This window comes from Acinonyx jubatus, chromosome B2 (assembly GCF_027475565.1).
Source record: "Acinonyx jubatus isolate Ajub_Pintada_27869175 chromosome B2, VMU_Ajub_asm_v1.0, whole genome shotgun sequence".
Taxonomy (NCBI): Eukaryota; Metazoa; Chordata; class Mammalia; order Carnivora; family Felidae; genus Acinonyx; species Acinonyx jubatus.
Window position 1 is genome coordinate 112,622,180 of NC_069385.1, and position 17,602 is coordinate 112,639,781.

A 17,602-nucleotide genomic window follows, 5' to 3' on the forward strand; every position below is an offset into this window, starting at 1 on the left:
GAGGGGAGAGGCCAGTGAGAATGCCCAGGGGCAGGGAGGTGGAGGCTTGGAGCCTGGCGTCCACGCCCATCACCCCACACTAAGCAGTGAGTGTCTGCACGTCAGAATCCCCCGTGGGGTTTGTTCACTACCCAGGTCAACTACACAGAACACTTGCCGGGGGGCCCAGGCACTGTAGTTATTTAACGTCCCCCTCCCCCCCCCCCACCCCGGGAGGGGGTTGTGTTGGGCAGCCTGGACTGAGAGCCACTGCCTCAATGACTGTGTGGTATCTAAGGCCCCTGAGCCTCAGTTTCCTCATCTGAAAACAAGCCCAGCACCCTCTCCGCCATCCCCAGTTAGGGAAAGCTTGAGAAGTCAAGTCAGTCTGAGCGGTGCAGAGGGACAGAGGATGGAGGTAATCGAGGGCTTAACTTTAGTCTTCCACTCTCTAATTGGTTTTAGGAATAAGATAGTTAACAGGTGCTCACCTTCCGGCCGGGGCACTTTCACTCTGCCAGCAGTCCCAGAAAGGACTGTCTGATGGAGGACTGGCCCACAGCTGGACAGACGAGCCGTTCCCCACTAGTCCCCCACATCCCCACTCCCGTTTCTCAAACTGCTCTAGGGAGTCCCCACGTAGGCTCTGGGGTCCCCCTCCCCTCCTCCCTTTATCTGTTCATTAGTTCAGGTGTTAAAGGATTTGATAAACATTGTTGTAAACAAGTCCATACTGCAAATACTTGCTTGGAAAGTGCCTGAGATAGGTTTACTAATCTCCACTTGATGTCAGTCCTGTTCACAACACTCCCCCTGGGCCTCCACTTCCCCCCCGCCCCAGCCCCCTGTTCAGAGGGGTTGTTAGACTAGATGGACATATGGACAGACAGGGACACGCAGGGAGAGGCCAGCAGGGGCTGGGTGGTAGGTGGGTGCTGTGACTCCGGGGGCAGCTGGGCGGGGAGCTGGGGCCAGGGTTCAGACAGGCTGCCTAGGCCCCAGCCTCAGCCCCTCCTGGCGGGCACAGTGGGGGTCGCAGTGTGTGGCATGTTTCTCACCCCCAACTCACACCTTCCCACAGTCTGCTTGCCTTGCTTGGGTGCTTAGGAAACTGGCCAGGATGACTGGGAGCCTCTGGGTGGCAGAGATCAGGAGAGATGAGCCTTCTGAGGGATGGAACAGGGCATCTTGGGCGAGCCTCTGTTTCCCCTGCCAGGGAGAGCTTTAACACACACCCGCGTTCCCCAGGTTCTCTGGCTGCAGCTGATCCCGTCCCCCTTGTGAGTTGTTTTGGTCCCCCTTGGTGTTGGAGAAGTCCCCCTGTGCCCTGAGGAAGCCGACTGACTGCTCAGACTGACAAAGGAAGCTTTCACTGTTAGAATAGGAAGAGGTGGGAAAAGGCTGCAGGTGTGAGGGAGCTCGGGGTCAGTGTCGCCTGTTCTCACCCAGGCCTGTCCTCCAGGTTCAGGGAAGTTAACCCTTTGCCCTTTGATTTAACCTTGGGGACGAGGGGTCTTTCCCCCTGGGTCTCAGATCCTCTTAGGGTTTGGTTTCCTCACGGACCCACATGACAAGTCACAGTGCAGATTGCAGGTGCGTTTATTCAGTGCTTACGATGATGTCCTGCACGCAAAAAGCGTATGTTCAGGAGACGGGTTATTCTTAGCACATGGAGAAACTGAGGCTGATAGGCTAAGTTATTTACCAAGAGACTTGATGTCAGCCATTGGGAGCCCTCTGCCTCCCGACATGAAGGCTGAGCCACAGAGAGCCTGCTAGTAAGTGTTTCTACCAGGGTTCACTTCTATCTTCCCTCTCCTCTCTCTGCTCACCTGTTGCCCCCAGGACAGTTTCCAAAGGGGACTGCCTCCCCTTCCTGCAGAAAGGACAGTCCTTCAGTCTCCCCAGGGACTCTCCCAGCTCTGCCATCCTGGCCTTGGCCGAGGGGGCTTTCATCTGTCTCCCGCACCTCACCCCTTCCCCAGCCCTCTGCCCCCTCTCAGAGTCTAGCAATCACTGCCCTTCACCCCACCCTCAGTGCCAGCTGGAGGCTGGTGGTTTCAGTGGTGTCTGCAGCCAGCCCTTGGCCCTGCCAGCCCCTGCTCTTGCTGGGGTCTGACTCTGCTTCCCTCTCTCTTGCCGGGTTCAGGCCTCCACCTTGTTGCTGCTGAATTTAGTTGAAACCCAGCTGCAGAGCAATACTGGGAAGGTGTTGAAGGGAGACCCCTGGGGGATGAGTCAGTCCAGGCCAGAGAATATACACTCATTGAAGATCATTTACTCACCCATGTAACCAGCACCTTCGACGTGCCAGGCAGTGTCCTAGGTTCTGGGAATACAGCAGTAGAAAAGAAAACAAAAGCCCTGTCCTCATGGAGCTTATGTTCTAGGGGAGTCTGCATTCCTGCAGATTTCTCTCGAATTTGCTTGGGAAGTTGTGTTTCAGAGACCTGGCTCCAGTCCTTGTAGCTAAGAAGCCCACCCTGAATCCCCTGCTCCCCTCTCCCCATCTGTAGGTAGCATGGGGTGGGGGCGTTAAGAGCCAGACTGCCTGAGTTCACTCCTCAGCTCCACCACAGACAAGCTGTGTGACCTTGGGCCACTTACTTAATTAGCCTCATTGTCCTCATCTGTAATTGGGGGCAACAGCACCTGCGCTTTAGGCTTGTAAAGATTCAGGGAGCTGAGTGATTTAAAGGGTTTGGTTGGTGTCAATCATATAACCGCTCAAAATCCACTGCTATCCAGATATCAACTGTTCTAATCTGTTAAATAAGGATTAACAGACCTTCCCCCGATCACAAGGGGGCTGGGAGGGCCAGACGGATGATAAAAGTCCTTTCTACCCTGTGCTGAGCACCATGCCTGTGTGGCCGGCAGCTTTATTTCACCTTCCAGGCCAGAGGCCCCCAGCGCCTGAAATGGAACCGCAGCCAGGGTCTGGTAAAGGACTCTCGGCCTGCGGGCCTCAAGCGGTGTGTGGGTCCAGTGGAGGCTGGCCTCAGCGGGGAGCCTTAAGGCTTCGTCCTGCATAGGGGGAAAGAGCTCTGTGATCCACCCCTGAGTCTGCCTGGGAGCTGGAGGCCAGGTGGGGAGTAGCTCCGTGAGCGCCAGATAGCTGCCATCCCCACCCCACCGCAGGAGGGTGCGCGAGGGGCAAGCTGGCTGGCTCTCAGCCCCACCTGCCTGTGTGTGAAGGTGGGCTTCGTGTCCCGAGCCCTGGAACTGGCCCGCTCAGCAGGATGAATCTCTCCAGGAAGGGGAGGCCTGGCAGCTGCCTCTGCCTGGGAAACCCCAGATCCCGGGGGATGAGGAGCTGTACGGGAACCGTATTTCTCGGACAGCGAGAGCTCAGGAGGGTGGGGTCAGGGCAGCTGGTTGCCTGAAGCCAAGGCAAGGGCATGTGGCCTCCCTGGAGGCCGGGCTAGAATGCTGAGCTCGGGTCAGAGTGGATGGACTGGTTTTAGGGCACTGTTTTTTCAGCTGGTGCGAAGGGGTGGAAGTATGCACTGGCCTCCTTCCTGTGGCCTCTGTGGGAAGGGGGGCAGGATAACCACGTCTAGCCAGGGCTCTCCTGGCTTCGTGCTTTTAGCATTCTGACCTTAGGCTACTTAGTTAACCTTTCCAAGCCTTACACTTTCATTTGCAAAATGGAAAAAATTACGTATCTTCCCAGCAGGATTCTGTCCTCATTAAGTAAGCTAAAGGCAGTAAAGTGTTAGCACAATACTCAGTGCATCAGTGCATAGTAAGCCCTCAGTAAATCACAGCTGCTTTGTTGGGGGGGAGACCCAGAAGGGAGCTTGATCCCTTCCCCAAACAAGAGCTAGGCCCCGGCTGTGTGCAGTATCCCTTCTCCCATCACTCTCCAGGGTCATGTGGAAAATGAAAATATTGTCTCGTGTGAATTAGGGAGTCAAGTTAAAGAATCCTGTGAGTGAACAGGGGCCACCTCCTCCTGCTAGAGCTGTTTGCCTAACCCTGGGAACAGTACGCCACATCCATCGTGGTGTCAGCCTGGCTCCCCAGTGCCACTCTCCCTAACCCAGGGATGGCCTGGATCTTGGGTCAGGCCCTTTGTTCTGGGAGACTGCCCCTGCATTCGGTACGACCCTGACCATCACCATGGAGTTGCCCCTGCCAGAGCCACAGCTGTACATGGTGGGAACAGGAAGCAGGCCCCCAAGTCCACATCTGGACTTCTGCCCCTCCCCCAAGCCTCACTTCCCCCACCTGTCGAGGGACACCTGGCAGGGTCACAGGAACAACCAGTTAGGTAATATGTGTATATACACCCCAGCAAGGGGTGTTTGCCACTCAGCAGCACTAATAGCCTTCTTCCCACTCCAGCATTGTGATGGACCCAAGCTGATTCTCAGGCCAGCTGCTTGGTGGCCGTGGGCAGAGAGGAGGCAACAGCAAGGAGTGCTGGGGGTGCCTAGGGGCCGGTAGAGCAGAGAAGAGGGGAGGGGGAGTCCCACTGACTTGTAACCAGAACCTAGCCCAGCCACGTGTAACCTCTCTCAGCCTGTTTCGTGACCTCACCAGTGGGCAGAACTGCCACCATTGGATTGCTGTAAGGGGTAGTGGTGCTTCTAGCCCTGGGGACGTTGGGAGCCTCAGAATGCCCCCTTCGCTGCCCCTCTCTGGGTGACCATGGAGAGATAATGGAGGTCTTGGGGAAAGTGCTTGGGGCTGTGGCTCCCTGATAACCCAGGGCTGGAGGCTGAGGCTGCAAAGCTATGCCCCAAAGGGCATAGGATTGGCAGAGGGAAAGCAGGAAACCCAGTTTTTCTGCTGCAGAGCTCCCAACCGTAATGGCCTCTTTGGTTACCCTGTTTGACACTTTGTTTTTTTTTTAATTAATTAATTTTTTTTTTTTTTTTTGAGAGAGAGAGAGAGGGAGAGAGCATGAGTAAAGGAGAGGGGCAGAGAGAGAGAGAGAGAGAGAGAATCTCAAGCAGGCTCTACAAAGCATGGAACCCAATGTGTGGGGCTCCATCCCATGACCCTAGATGACCTGAGCCGAAACTAAGAGTTGGATGCTCAACCGACTGAGCCTCTCAGACACCCCTGTTTTGCCACTCTTATGTTTGGTGTCTCCTTAGTACTTACTAATGATTCCCAAATCACAGATTGCCTTTGGAAAGCCAGTGTTCCTCAGCGGAAGCAGTGTTGGCATTGTGGGTTGGGCTGTCTTGTGAGTTGCTGGACATCTAGCCCCATCCCCCACTGGAATAGATGGGGGGGCCAACAGGGACTCTGTCTCCTCAATGTGCTGTCCATGGTGCCTGGAACAGTGGCTGGCAAGATAACACTCCCCACTTAGGCAGCATTTCCAGACACTTCCAGAAGGTGCTCCCGCCCAGTTGGGAACCCTTGTTTCCAGTCACACCATCAGCATCCCTGATGTGCTGTGGTCACCCTTGCTCTCAATACTTCTATTATCAGAAGTGGATTACTGCCAAGAGCAGTCCATTCTGAGGTAGCTCACTATCCAAAAAAGCCACTCTCCTCTTCCTTGGGTAATAGATCATGTGAGGTCAGGCACCCACAGTGGAACAGAGTTCCCCATGTGTGACCCAGCCCTCGACAGATAAGATGTTGACACTGTCTGAGATTGTGTTGACTTTTCTTTCAGCAGCCACCCTCGTGTTTGTTAGTTTGTGGTCAGCTGAAACCCAAGGACTTCTCATTTCATGCCTTTACTGGCCTTTTCTAACCCAAAGTGTATGACATGAAAAACTTAAAAGATGGTCATATCTTGTTAGTTTGGGCCCATTTTTCCAGTCCAGACGATTTTTGAGTTCCAGACTGCCATTGCAGTGTGTTAATAACTATCTTCCCACCCTGGCCTTGTCCGCAGTTTTGCATCCTTTGCAGAGGAGACTGGGCAGCCATCTATGTATGTGTTTTCTGTGTTGTTGATTAAAATATCGAAGAGGCCAGGCCTTTGGCATGATCATGGAGACCTCAGGCCAGGTCGATAAAGATCAAGACCTCTTGGCTGTTTATCTGCCTTTAAAGGGATCCAAATTAATCCCAGCTCTGCCCTACATTTCTCTGTCTTGTCCACATGAATATCTTTAAGCTCATCTGTTCGGCTGCCTTGTTGAAATCTAGATTTACTGCATTCCACCCAACTTCAAGGGTTTGCAACCCCTTTGGAGCGGGAGATGCACTTAGCTGAGCGTGACTCATTCTTGATGAACCTGCGCTAGCTTCTGGTACCCACCAGTTCCTCTTCTGATTGTGCCAAACTTGCTGCTGTCCCCATTTAGACATCTGTAAGAGTTCTGGTTTGAGTGTCTAGAACCCACCCCTTTTGTTTGTGCGAGAATAGGGACAGCTTTCGTGTTCCCGAGACTCCATGGGGATGAGCAGAGATGGCGCCCTGATGGCATCGCTCCCTGCCAGTGGTGCAATTCCTACTTAAGCGTTCTTTTCATCTGTCAGGCTGAGCTCCCCGGCAATTATGCTTTGCCCTTTCCGCTCTACAACAAAGGCTGGGGCCAAAGGGAGCCGCCATCTGTTTGACATTAAGACACGGGACCCTGCTACATTCTCCTGCTTCGGACGTAGGTTTAATTTCTGAGAAAACCGTTCGGATGGACCTGTTGGCCCCTTAGGATCTGAATGCGCTGGTACTCTCACGTGGAGGGGGCCCTGCTGGCTAGACAGCCAGCTCTCTGAGCGAAGGGTTGCAGGCAGCCTGCGGCCTTTCTGCTTTGCCACTGCACGGCCTGCAGAGAGATGCTCTGGAAGCGCCGTGAGGAGGCAGGGCAGCGAGTGGTGTGGTTTGATGGCCTGTCAGACGGGCATGTCATCATGGAAAATTCTTCATGGGATCTGCAGATCCATTTACATGGGCCTGCTGCTGCTCCCAACTGCTCATTCCTTCTCAACAGCCCCAGCCCCTCCCTGGTTTCCCACCGGACTTCAGTCACACTGTGGTGGGTTACAACTCTGGGCTTTCCGTCTGCCTCGCTCTTCTTCTGCCTCCCCTCGGTCCCAGGCTTGAGGTTTATAGGGAATTTGGCTGAGTTCCCGGTCTCTGGATTGGGTGGCCCACCTGGGGCCCTCTTTGGGGGCAGAACTGGAACCTCCCAGGTTTAAATGCCGGGCCCTTCTGTGAGCCTCCTTCTGGGGTCCACACCCTGTCATCTGCAAGTTGGGGTGAATGGTGGCAGGACTGAAGGAAGGGCTAGAGGCAGTCTGTGGTCGGCCAGAACAGGTTTGGCAGCTATCAGCGTTCCTGGAATAGATAAGACTTCTTCTGGGGCCACCAGTGGACTTCCCCAGGTGGCCTCTCACCTGCTGCCCACAGTTGCTGGGAGCCCTGTGGGGACTGGTAGCAGGATTTTGAGTCGCCTTGAAATGTGCACACCACCTTTGATGATCTGTTCTGGACCAGACCTTGAAATTGCTTGGCCCAGGGCAGAGAGAGGGAGCCAGAGAAGGGAAGGAATGGGGAGTCTGTAGGGGAAGAGGGTAGAGTCCCAAGCATGGGGAAAAGGAAGCTAGCTGATTCGTACACGCGGAGACAACAGATCCAAGAGAGCCCTGAGCTGAGGTGAAGGGTATATGGGGGTCCCTCCCAGGTCTATCCTGCAGTAGAACCTTCTCTGTGGAGGGCTGTGGAGGGCTGGGTAGGGTGTAGGCATCCTCCTGCGTGTCTGAATCACATGTGCCTTCTTCGAGGCAGAATAGCCTAGCACAATAGCTCTCTAAGTGTGGACTCTGGACCACTACCACCAGCATCACCTGGAAACTCATTTGAAATGCAGATTCTCAGACCCCCTTCCCAGACCCACTGAATCAAACTCTGGAGGTGGGGCCCAGCAGTCTGTATTTGACAAGCTCTCTGGGTGATGCTGGTGCACACTAGTAAGGTTGAGAAGCACTGGCTCAGTGAGAGAATGGACTTTAGAGACAGACTGCTTGACCAGCTGTGTGACCATGGGCACATCACTTAACCTCTCTGATCCTCTATAAAATATTTCATCACCTAATAAATTGGAGACAGTAACTGCCACCTTATTGTTGTGATGATTACGAATGCTTACGGAGTTATGTACAGTGCTGTCACTTAGAAAGCATTAAGAGTCAGTCTGTGTCTCTCTTTTTAGGTAGTATCTGATGCTGCAGGACAGGGCGTGGCCATTACAGGGAATCAGACCTTCAACAACTGGAATTGGCCCAATGCAATGATTTTTGCAGCTACAGTCATCACTACCATTGGTAAGTCTTCTGGGACCTTCAGGATAGCCACTGCCATGCCCTAGCTCCACGGAACCTTGTAAAAATCCAGCTCTGGTCCCATGGCCTTGTTGCATTGTGCTCTTTTAACACTTTCCTAGGCATGTAGTCAGTCATTGGTGATGGGCCACGCTTGGGAGATTGTTTTCCAGGAGTCCTCACCTGGGCTCTTGGAGCAGAAACGACATATCCCAATAGCCAGGGCCATGCAGGAGGTTGAACAGGTTGCTCACTGCACAAACCCAGCCCATGCTTGCCTGCCAGGCTGGGTATTCTGATATTCTGTGGCTTCATAACCGACCACCCCAGAGGTTAGTGGCTTAAAACACAACTTATTATTCGCTTTTGCCATTCTGTGCGTTGCCTGGGTTCAGCTGGTTGGTTCTTGCTTGAGGTATGTAATGGCGGAGGCAGTCCTTGTGAGACTGGAGTCAGCCAAAAGCACTACTGGCTAGACATCCAGGACGGCTTCGTCCACTGCACATTTGATAGTTGACACTGGCTGCTGGCTGAGAGCACGGCTGGGGGTGAAAATGCACTGGCTTGGGCAGCTCACAGTATGGCAGCTGGGTTCCAAGAAGGAGAATCCCCAAAGTGAGCATTGTAGGACGTCACGGGGAGAAGTAAGAGGGCTTCTTAGACCTAGCCCACCGGGCATCACCTGCGCTACATTCTTGGGTCAAGCCAGACACTGATGTCCAGATTCCAAGGGAGGGGATTAGATGCCAGCCTGCCGTGAGCAGCAGCACAGGCTTGCACAGGAAAGGGAGGGATTAAGAATGGTCTACCACGGTGCCCCCGGGGTGTCTCCCCAGAGAAGGCTGTTTGTAATTTGCACAGTGGTGCCATATGGACTAGTGGAAGGTTTACTAATGGTAAAAGCTTTGTCCACCAGGGAGCTCCCAATCTCATGGAGGAGACATAGCCCATGCTATCACACTTGCTCTGTAAATGCTCATGACCGTAGTGTGATCAAGTGAAGTTTCATTTCTTAAGTCCTGATGTTAGATCAATATCAAGTGATCTTAGGGAATGTGGGTGTGTGGATGTGGGTATGGGTACGTGATAGAGGCAGGGGCCAATGCTGGATCTGGGTCTGTCACCCCTGCTGTGGCTCTCTGTGCCTCACTCTCCTCTCCTTCCTCAGGCTATGGCAATGTGGCCCCCAAGACCCCTGCTGGGCGCCTCTTCTGTGTCTTCTATGGTCTCTTCGGGGTGCCGCTCTGCCTGACGTGGATCAGTGCCCTGGGCAAGTTCTTCGGGGGACGTGCCAAGAGGCTGGGCCAGTTCCTCACCAGGAGAGGCGTGAGCCTGGTATGTCTCCAAACCCTAGGTGCCGGGCAGCACTGGGGGGACCCTGGCAGGGGACGGACGGGAGGATGGGGAAGACCAAGAATGAGCAGAGGTGCCAGGGCAGATGGCAAGAGGGCAGTCCCAGGGCCCCCTGTCCTGTGAGTGAGGCCGGGAGCGATGCTGCTTGCCCTCTCCTGGGTGGTAAGCCTGTTCCGTGGCCTCCTGGGTGCCCCTGCTGGGCTTCCCCATCTCCGCCATGGTCTGACTTGGTCTCCCCACCACCCCGTCAGCGGAAGGCGCAGATCACTTGCACAGCCATCTTCATTGTGTGGGGCGTCCTGGTCCACCTGGTGATCCCGCCCTTCGTGTTCATGGTGACTGAGGAGTGGGACTACATCGAGGGCCTCTACTACTCCTTCATCACCATCTCCACCATCGGCTTTGGTGACTTCGTGGCCGGTGAGTCCTGCCCTTTTCCCCTTGCGTCTGCCTCCTTGCCTTCTCTTTGTCTGCTTCTCCTCCACCTGCAATTCAGCTGATCTTTACTGGGGCCCCAGTAGGTGTTCAGTGTCCTGGGCAGCCCCCCCACCCCCCAGAAAGGGGTCCTTATCCCTCCCTGCCTGATGCAAGAGGAGTAAATGCAGAAGCCTCTTCTGTTTCCCTGTCTTTCTTGGGTCCTGGCTTTTGCTGCTTCCTCTCCCTCTGTTCTCCCCTGTCTCCTAGGCCTAGGGGCTCCGGGTAGGGCCTGGCCCCTGTGGGGTTTGTGCCTGTGACCCAGAAAGCCCTAAAGCCAAACCAGGAACCCCCTTCCTGTTACAGAGCTCTCGGCTTCCATCTGTCAGAGGAGCGGAGGGTGCTGTTCTAGAGGCTTGGCTCACAGGCCCGAAACTTTGCTCTTGCCACAGGCAGTTTAAAGACAAGAGAGGCCTTCTCCTAAACTGCCCCACCCCCTGGGGCCGGGACATTCCCCTCCCACTCCTCCCCTACTTAATCCAGCAGGTGATAAAATTCTTTGGCTCCAACCTCTCACGGACTTGTGCTTGTGGCCTGCACAGCATCTTGGCCCTTCACCTTCTTGCCCCTGTTTGGCTGCATTGACCCAGTGTTTCTTCCCTTGATGCCTGCTGCCCTGCGCAGCTGACCCCAACCTTGCTCCAGGGGCCTCTGGTCTCCCCCTGCCCCCTTCCTAGGGGGCAGGAGCAGGTCACTTACCCTTCTGCTTCATTGTAAAGGGGGACTCAGAATGCTAGGGCGGGGATGGGGCAGGGGTGGGTGGCTGAGTGGTGGGAGGAACAGGAAAGATGCCTGAACACTCTACTGACCTCGGGAGATCAGGGCCTGCTGTCTTGGTAGATAAATTTAGATGGAGGCACAGTCCTGTCATTGTCTAAGGGACCCTGGACAGGCAAGAGAAGCCTTTGTCCTGGGAAAGTAGGGTGTATTTAGTCATCCTTTCTCAGCTCCAGCATGACTCCAAACCTCTGCCTCAGTTTCCTTATCTGTAAAATGGATTTAAAAAAATAGCACCTACCTAATAGGGTGGTAGAAAATCATATGTGTGCGGAGGCTAGGACCCAGCAATGTTAGCATGTCCCTGGTTGTCATCTTGTGACCAAGAGCCCTGAGCAAAGTTGATAGCATCCCTCAAAAACACCTCTTATCTGCCAGGCAGACACAGCACCTGTCTTCAGGGACCTGATTTGATGAGGGTAGTATAGGCCTTGCCCTGCAGGAGCCCCACTCTGAAGGAAGCCCCCTTCCCCTAGTCCCTTTTCCAAGTTGCTCCCAATTGGGGCGGGGGGGGGGTAGTGGCAAGATACCTAATAATACAGATCAGTATGCCTAGAAGCGAAAGTTGAAAATCTCAGATAATCCTGGAGTGTAGGAACTCAATCAGAGCTGTGTAGGATGACCCGGGAGGACTGCCTGGAGCAGGTGTCAAGAGCCTGGCCTCTGAGGAGGAGGATGTGGAGTAGGCAGAGCCCTACTGGAAGAGCCAGTCTGAAGAGGGCAGAAACAGGAAGTCAGGGGGCAGCCAGACCCCCCCTGAAGGAGAATCAAGGCTGTCCAGAATAGTTCCTGCTGAGGCCAGTGCATATGGACCTCTTGGCCCGACCCCCAGCCCCATGCATATTAAGCCAGTGGGTCCATCCCCAGCAGTGGAGATGCCAGCTACTGTCTCATGTAATTTCCATCCTGGTTTTAACTGAAGCAGAACATACATGCCCCCAGAAGTGTACAGAACCGCTAGATGTGGTACAACGAATCATCGAACGGCAAACCTTCATGAACTCTCTCCTGATCTGCATGTTGGCTGTGTTAATAGCCTCCCCAATACCTTGGCCTTTGAACCTACCTTGCCCTAGGGAACCACTCTCCCGACTTTCGACAGTTGAATTGAGGCTCAGGCAGATTAGGGACTAAGATGGGGACATGAGTGACTGAACCATCAGGATGACAGGACAGTCCAGTTGCTAGTCCTTCCTCTCACTGTGCATCCCATTCTGTGTTCTGACACTGTGCCTGCTCTCAGAGAACACGGCTTTGGCCTTAACGTGTCTCCAGGGCCCTGCCGACGCTCTTCTGACCTGGGTTTCCTGTCCTGTCCGCAGGTGTGAACCCCAGCGCCAACTACCATGCCCTGTACCGCTACTTTGTGGAGCTCTGGATCTACCTGGGGCTGGCCTGGCTGTCCCTCTTTGTCAACTGGAAGGTGAGCATGTTTGTGGAGGTCCATAAGGCCATCAAGAAACGGCGGCGGCGGAGGAAGGAGTCCTTTGAGAGCTCTCCACACTCCAAAAAGGCCCTACAGATAGCCGGGAGCACAGCATCCAAAGACATCAACATCTTCAGTTTTCTGTCCAAAAAGGAGGAGACCTACAATGACCTCATCAAGCAGATCGGGAAGAAGGGAATGAAGACGAACGGGACTGGGGAGAGGGTCCCAACAGTGGGGCTGGGGCCTCAGGGGGGTGGGCTGCCAGCCCTCCCCACCTCCCTGGCCCCCCTGGTGGTTTACTCCAAGAACCGGGTGCCCAGCTTAGAAGAGGTGTCTCAGACGCTAAGGAACAAAGGCCATGTGTCACGGCCCCTCAGTGAGGAGGTTGGGGCGGGGCCCCCCAAGGATGGCTCCCTGACCCCTGAAGTGTTCATTAACCAGTTGGATCGAATCAGCGAGGAGGGGGAGCCATGGGATGCCCAGGACTACCACCCACTCATCTTCCAGAATGTCAACATCACCTTTACAAATGAGGAAGCTGGCCTCTCAGATGAAGAGACGTCCAAGTCCTCGATAGAGGACAACCTGGCAGGGGAGGAGAGGCCCCAGGAGGGGGCCGAGGCCGAAGTGCCCCTGAACCTGGGCGAGTTCCCCTCGTCTGATGAGTCCACCTTCACCAGCACCGAGTCTGAACTCTCCGTGCCTTACGAACAGCTTGTGAACGAGTATAATAAGTCAGACTGCCCCAGAGGCACGTGAGGCAGGGCCGGCTCCCCACCCCACCTTCGATGGCTTCCGTTTCCCTCATCCTAGGGCGTCCTACTCTGGCCCCTGGTGGGGGGCAGCCCTGGAACTGGGAGTGGGGGGCCAGGGGCCTTCCTCACCTTCCATCCCCTGCAGCTAGATGCTACTGGCAAACATAGCATGTGCCCAGGACAGGGCCTCTGTTCTCCAGTTGAATGGGCACCCTGGCAGTGGGAGGCATCTGTCCTGAGCATGGCTGGTAATTTTGATGGTTCAGTGACCTGTGTGGGCTGGCAGGTGACCCTCAAGGAGACCTGCACCTGCATGGGTCTTCGTGCGTCATTCGGTTGAAAATGTCACACGGTTCTCTTAGGCCGGGGGCCTCGGCTGTTTGAGTTCACCAGTGTTAATGAGCTCCTGTGAGCCCAGCACTGAGTCAGGTATTTCAGAAAAGAGGCAGGGGAGGGCATTGTGAGACCCGGGTCCTGCCTTTGAAGGAGGGACGGCTGTGGTGTTGGGGGTGCTGAGCATTTCAGCTCTTCAGCAGTAGCGGGGCCCTGTGTGGGGCACATGTGTGACCATCCCCCAGGCCCTCCTCGTCTGCCTGTCAGGCCTCTACTGCAATCTCAGTAGGAAAGAGGCACCCAGGGGAAGGGAGAGAGGAGATACCGGGCAGGTGCTGAAACACTCCTCTGATATAAGGGCCTGGGAGCAAGCTCTGAGTGTGGCCCAGGGTCTTGTCACTGTGCTCGGACCAAGCCCCCCCCCCCTACCCCCCCCCCCCCCCCCGCCCCAACCCAGAGCCCAGTTCCCTGATGCAGACACCCTTTGGCCAAGCAGTGACAGACGTCGGCTTTCTCTCTTCCCAGGAACGTTGGGGGAAGAGGGTGGCAGTAGCCAGGGAGCTGCAGGAGTAAGCTCACCTCTGGTCCCAGCCTCCCCGTCTGGCTGGCTCCTCATCCCCTGTGCCCAGAACAAGGACCTCATGGCTCCCTGGCCCTCCTGGCCCCATGGTGGTGGAGGGGAGGGGGGGCAGGGGGAGGAGGTAAGTTGCTCTTGGCTTACAAGCGGGAATGGCCAAATATGTGAATCGGCTCCTTCCTACAGCCACGGTTTACCATTTGTGTGTGCGTGTGTGTAAGTGTGTTTAAGAAAGAAAGGACTGGGGACAGGGGGAGCAAAAGATAATGTGAAACTGTGCACAGACCCTCTCTGATGAGGGGCCGGCAAAGTTCTCTGTGATGCACACCTGAGGGCCGGCCCTCTCTGCCCTGAGCATTCTGTTATTTTTAAATAAACTGCTGTTTTTATATACCTGGCACCTGTTGGCTTCAGAGCCAGAGGGGAGAGGAGGTGAACGAGCAGGGTCCCAATGACTGGGATGTTACATGTTCACCCTTCTACCCCCAACTCAGCTGGGCCTTTCTTGGTGACCTCAGCCAAGGTCATGCTGTCAAGAGTCCCCACGTGGAGAGGGCGCCAAGGCACCCATAAGCGCGTGAGCAGCACATTTGGGGGAGAGGCATCTGTCACAGGCACCTGAGGCCGGCCAGGAGGTGAGTGATCACCCTTGGCCCAAACACTCTCTCAGCCCCCCGCCCAGTATTGTGGGGCTGGACCCCACCCCCCAACATGTGAAGACGGTGATGGACCTGTGTGTCCACACCCACATTCATCCCGTGACCCAGGGCTATGCTGGCTGGGCAACTGGGTGAGAAGGAGTGGCCTTCGGTGTTTCTGTGAATGTTTTAATGAGTTCATCTTCGTTTCCTTGCCCCACCTTGCCGGGGTGTCCCTGGCTGTCCTGGAATCACACTGTGTGTACATACTGGCAATGATGTCAAATGTAATTTATTTTAACCTTTTTACAATAAAGCCTGAGATGGACAGGCCAGTCTGGTGTGTGCTATGTCAGGGGTGGGGTGGGAGCGGGTGCTGGGCAGGGGCAAGGTGTGGGGGCAGTCTGGGAGGATTGGGGGCTCGGTGAACTGAGGACAGTGGGAGGGTCTCGTTGACTACTGGGGGGAGTGTTCTGGAAGGGAGAGGAAAAGGAAAGAGGTGGGGGGGGTGGAGGGGCAGGTTACTTAAGATGGGGTAGTCAGGGCAGGCTTCTAGGAGGAGGTGACAGTTAACAGGTCTGAATGAGGATTGGGGAGGAGCCTTGCAGAAAGTGTCCTAGAACCAGGAAGGAGTCAGGAGCCAGGGGAGAGAGGTGGGGGGATCTTGGCAAACTGTCAGCAGTCTGCCAGGCACTGTTCTGGTGCTTTATACCCCTCTGTGAATGAGCTCCTTTGATGGTGCAGCAGCCCTGTGCGGTAGGTGTACATGCTGTTTTACCGGCGAGGAAACAGGTACAGAGAGGTGACTCGGGCAAGATCTCAATGGATGGTGAGCCTGGATTCAAACCCATGCAGCCGCGCTCCTGGGTCTGTTCCCCAGCCACCGCGATGGGAGGAGGAAGCAAGCCTGTGCTTTTGTGGCGACTGACGTCCCTGAAAGGGCTCCTGTCTCAGGAAGGTGGGACCAGCCTGGAGTTCGAGGGGTGGGCACCGGGGGCTGGAAAGAACGTGGAGGAAGGACTGACCAGGCTCAGCTGGGCATGTCTGAACCCATTTAACGAAAGGATCTGTCAGGCTTCTATGGTTCTGGGGCCCCCTAAAGCAGCACCACACAGGTTAAACGTTTGCGTCTGTTGGGAAACATGTAAAGTTCTGTGGTTTCAGGGTGAGCCACATTTTTCACGAAGGCATGGATGTGTTCACAGAGGGTCATAGGTGTTTACAATACCACCGGTTCTAGAACTACTTGATAGCATCCCTACCTCTGCCAAAACATCTCTCCACCCCTCTCCCTCTCCTTGCCTGCACCGCCCCAACCCCCACACACAGGTCCAAGATTCTCTGGCTTTGCTTAACACCGTTCAGCTTCAAGGTAACAATTCCATCACGCTAAGTGCTACCTTTATATACCTCGGAGCATCCCCGTGGCACAGGTTATTTGACCCCACTTGCAGCTAAGCAGATGAAGGCTCAGAGTCTGACTTTACCCGGCACAGCTTCGCACAAACAGAAGCACAAATGGAAGCCTGGGGTGGAGGCGTGGCCTTGGGCCACTGTGGCTAAGATTAGTCAGGAGCTTTCTGAGTAAAAGGTCTAGAAACAGGAAGGTGGCAACAGCTGGAGCAGAGGGTGGGGCCTGGGAGGCCCCAAGTTGCTGAGGGATCAAGAGCAGAGGCAGGGTGCCACGTGGGGAGTAGGAGTGTGGTGAGGTTTCCTGTCACCCTGTCATTGTGAGCTGCCTGGGATGGTCGGGAGAAGCCTCTGACAGGGAAATCCCTTGTTGACACCACATTCAGAACCTGGGTCAGTGAGACCCTGATAAAGAGACCAGTACGTTCATGGGATGCACTGCTCAACCCTGGAGGTCCACGGGGTTCTGAGGCAGACCCTCCCACTCAGTGGACCCACTCCCAGCAGCCCCAACCCCTGGCCCTCTCCTGCTCCCTCCCAGAAGCCCTCCTGCCCTAGTAGTGAACTGGCACTGTGCTCTCCACCTTCATTGCCTGGACTCACATTCATCTGAATGTTTATTGAGCACCTACTGTGTACCAGACACTTAGAAAACTACAGTGTATAAAATGGACAAGCTCCCTCCCCCCTTGCATTCATGGAGCCTATAGACTCATTCCCTTTGTTCTAATTTCTGGCTATTTTTCACGGCCTGTGCTTGGTACTGACGTCCGTATCCCTCAAGGCTCTTTTCATCTTGCCTCTAATACAGACCCTCTTCCACCCGGCTGGCACTGCCACCAGCAGGGAGAACCCTGAAGTCAAATCTGACCCCCTTTCTGTCCTGTCTGAAACTCCTCTGGGCTCCCACTCCTCTTTCGTGCACCTCTCTCTCCAGCCTCCTCCTCCTCCACCACCCCCACCTCTTTCAGGGCTCCAGCCATAGAACAGTTTCTCAAATGAGCCAGACCCCCCCCGCCCCCCGTCTCTGTCCACACTGTTTCGGGGATATGCCCTTCCTCTCTCCCGACTGAGTCCTAAGGTCTGGATTAAAGGGGGACATCAGTTTCTCGGGGAAGAGTTCCGCAGTTACTTGCCCCCCTTCTTGGTTCTGGCTCAGATGTTTTTCCTCTGTGCCCAGAGCACCTCTCTTGACAAGCCCACTCTCAGGGCCTGTCTCCTAGTCTCCCGCACCCGGCCCCTGACGGGGAGCCCAGAGACAGCCAGGAGTGGCTTGTACACCTTTGGATCCTTACCGCAGGACCCGGCACAAAGAAGGGCTCAGTTTTTCTGGCGTTTACTGCAAGGAGGGGTGAATGAACCAGGGTGCTGAACCCTCCCAGTGGTAATTCAGTTCCTCCTCCTGGGGTAGAAGCCAAATCAGGAGGCAGGTCTTTTCCCACAAGGGCGAGTCTCGGCTTGTCGGTGGATGATCTTGAGGGACCTTGTCCCAGGCTGTGGTGGCCCAGTGAGTCACTCAACTGTGCCAGGTCACCTCAGTCTGGCACGCAGGATGCGGACACAACACCCCTTATTTGTCCACACCCCCCTTTTGCATTTCCCCACACCTGTCTGCCCTCATGCCTCGTCATCCCCACGG

At 55.1% G+C, this 17,602-nt stretch overlaps 1 protein-coding gene across 2 annotated transcripts in view; it reads left to right on the forward strand.

Moving 5' to 3' along the window:
- The window catches only part of KCNK5 (potassium two pore domain channel subfamily K member 5), a 38,011-nt gene extending 23,123 nt beyond the window's left edge, over window positions 1–14,888 (forward strand). For both annotated transcript variants that reach the window (XM_015069785.3, XM_053222851.1), the window contains exons 2-5: window positions 8,109–8,220; window positions 9,386–9,552; window positions 9,822–9,990; window positions 12,144–14,888. In XM_015069785.3, coding sequence (XP_014925271.1) covers window positions 8,109–8,220; window positions 9,386–9,552; window positions 9,822–9,990; window positions 12,144–13,009 — 1,314 coding nt within the window. In that variant the 3' untranslated portion in view covers window positions 13,010–14,888. The remainder of the gene's footprint in view (window positions 1–8,108; window positions 8,221–9,385; window positions 9,553–9,821; window positions 9,991–12,143) is intronic.
- Window positions 14,889–17,602: the final 2,714 nt, after the last annotated feature.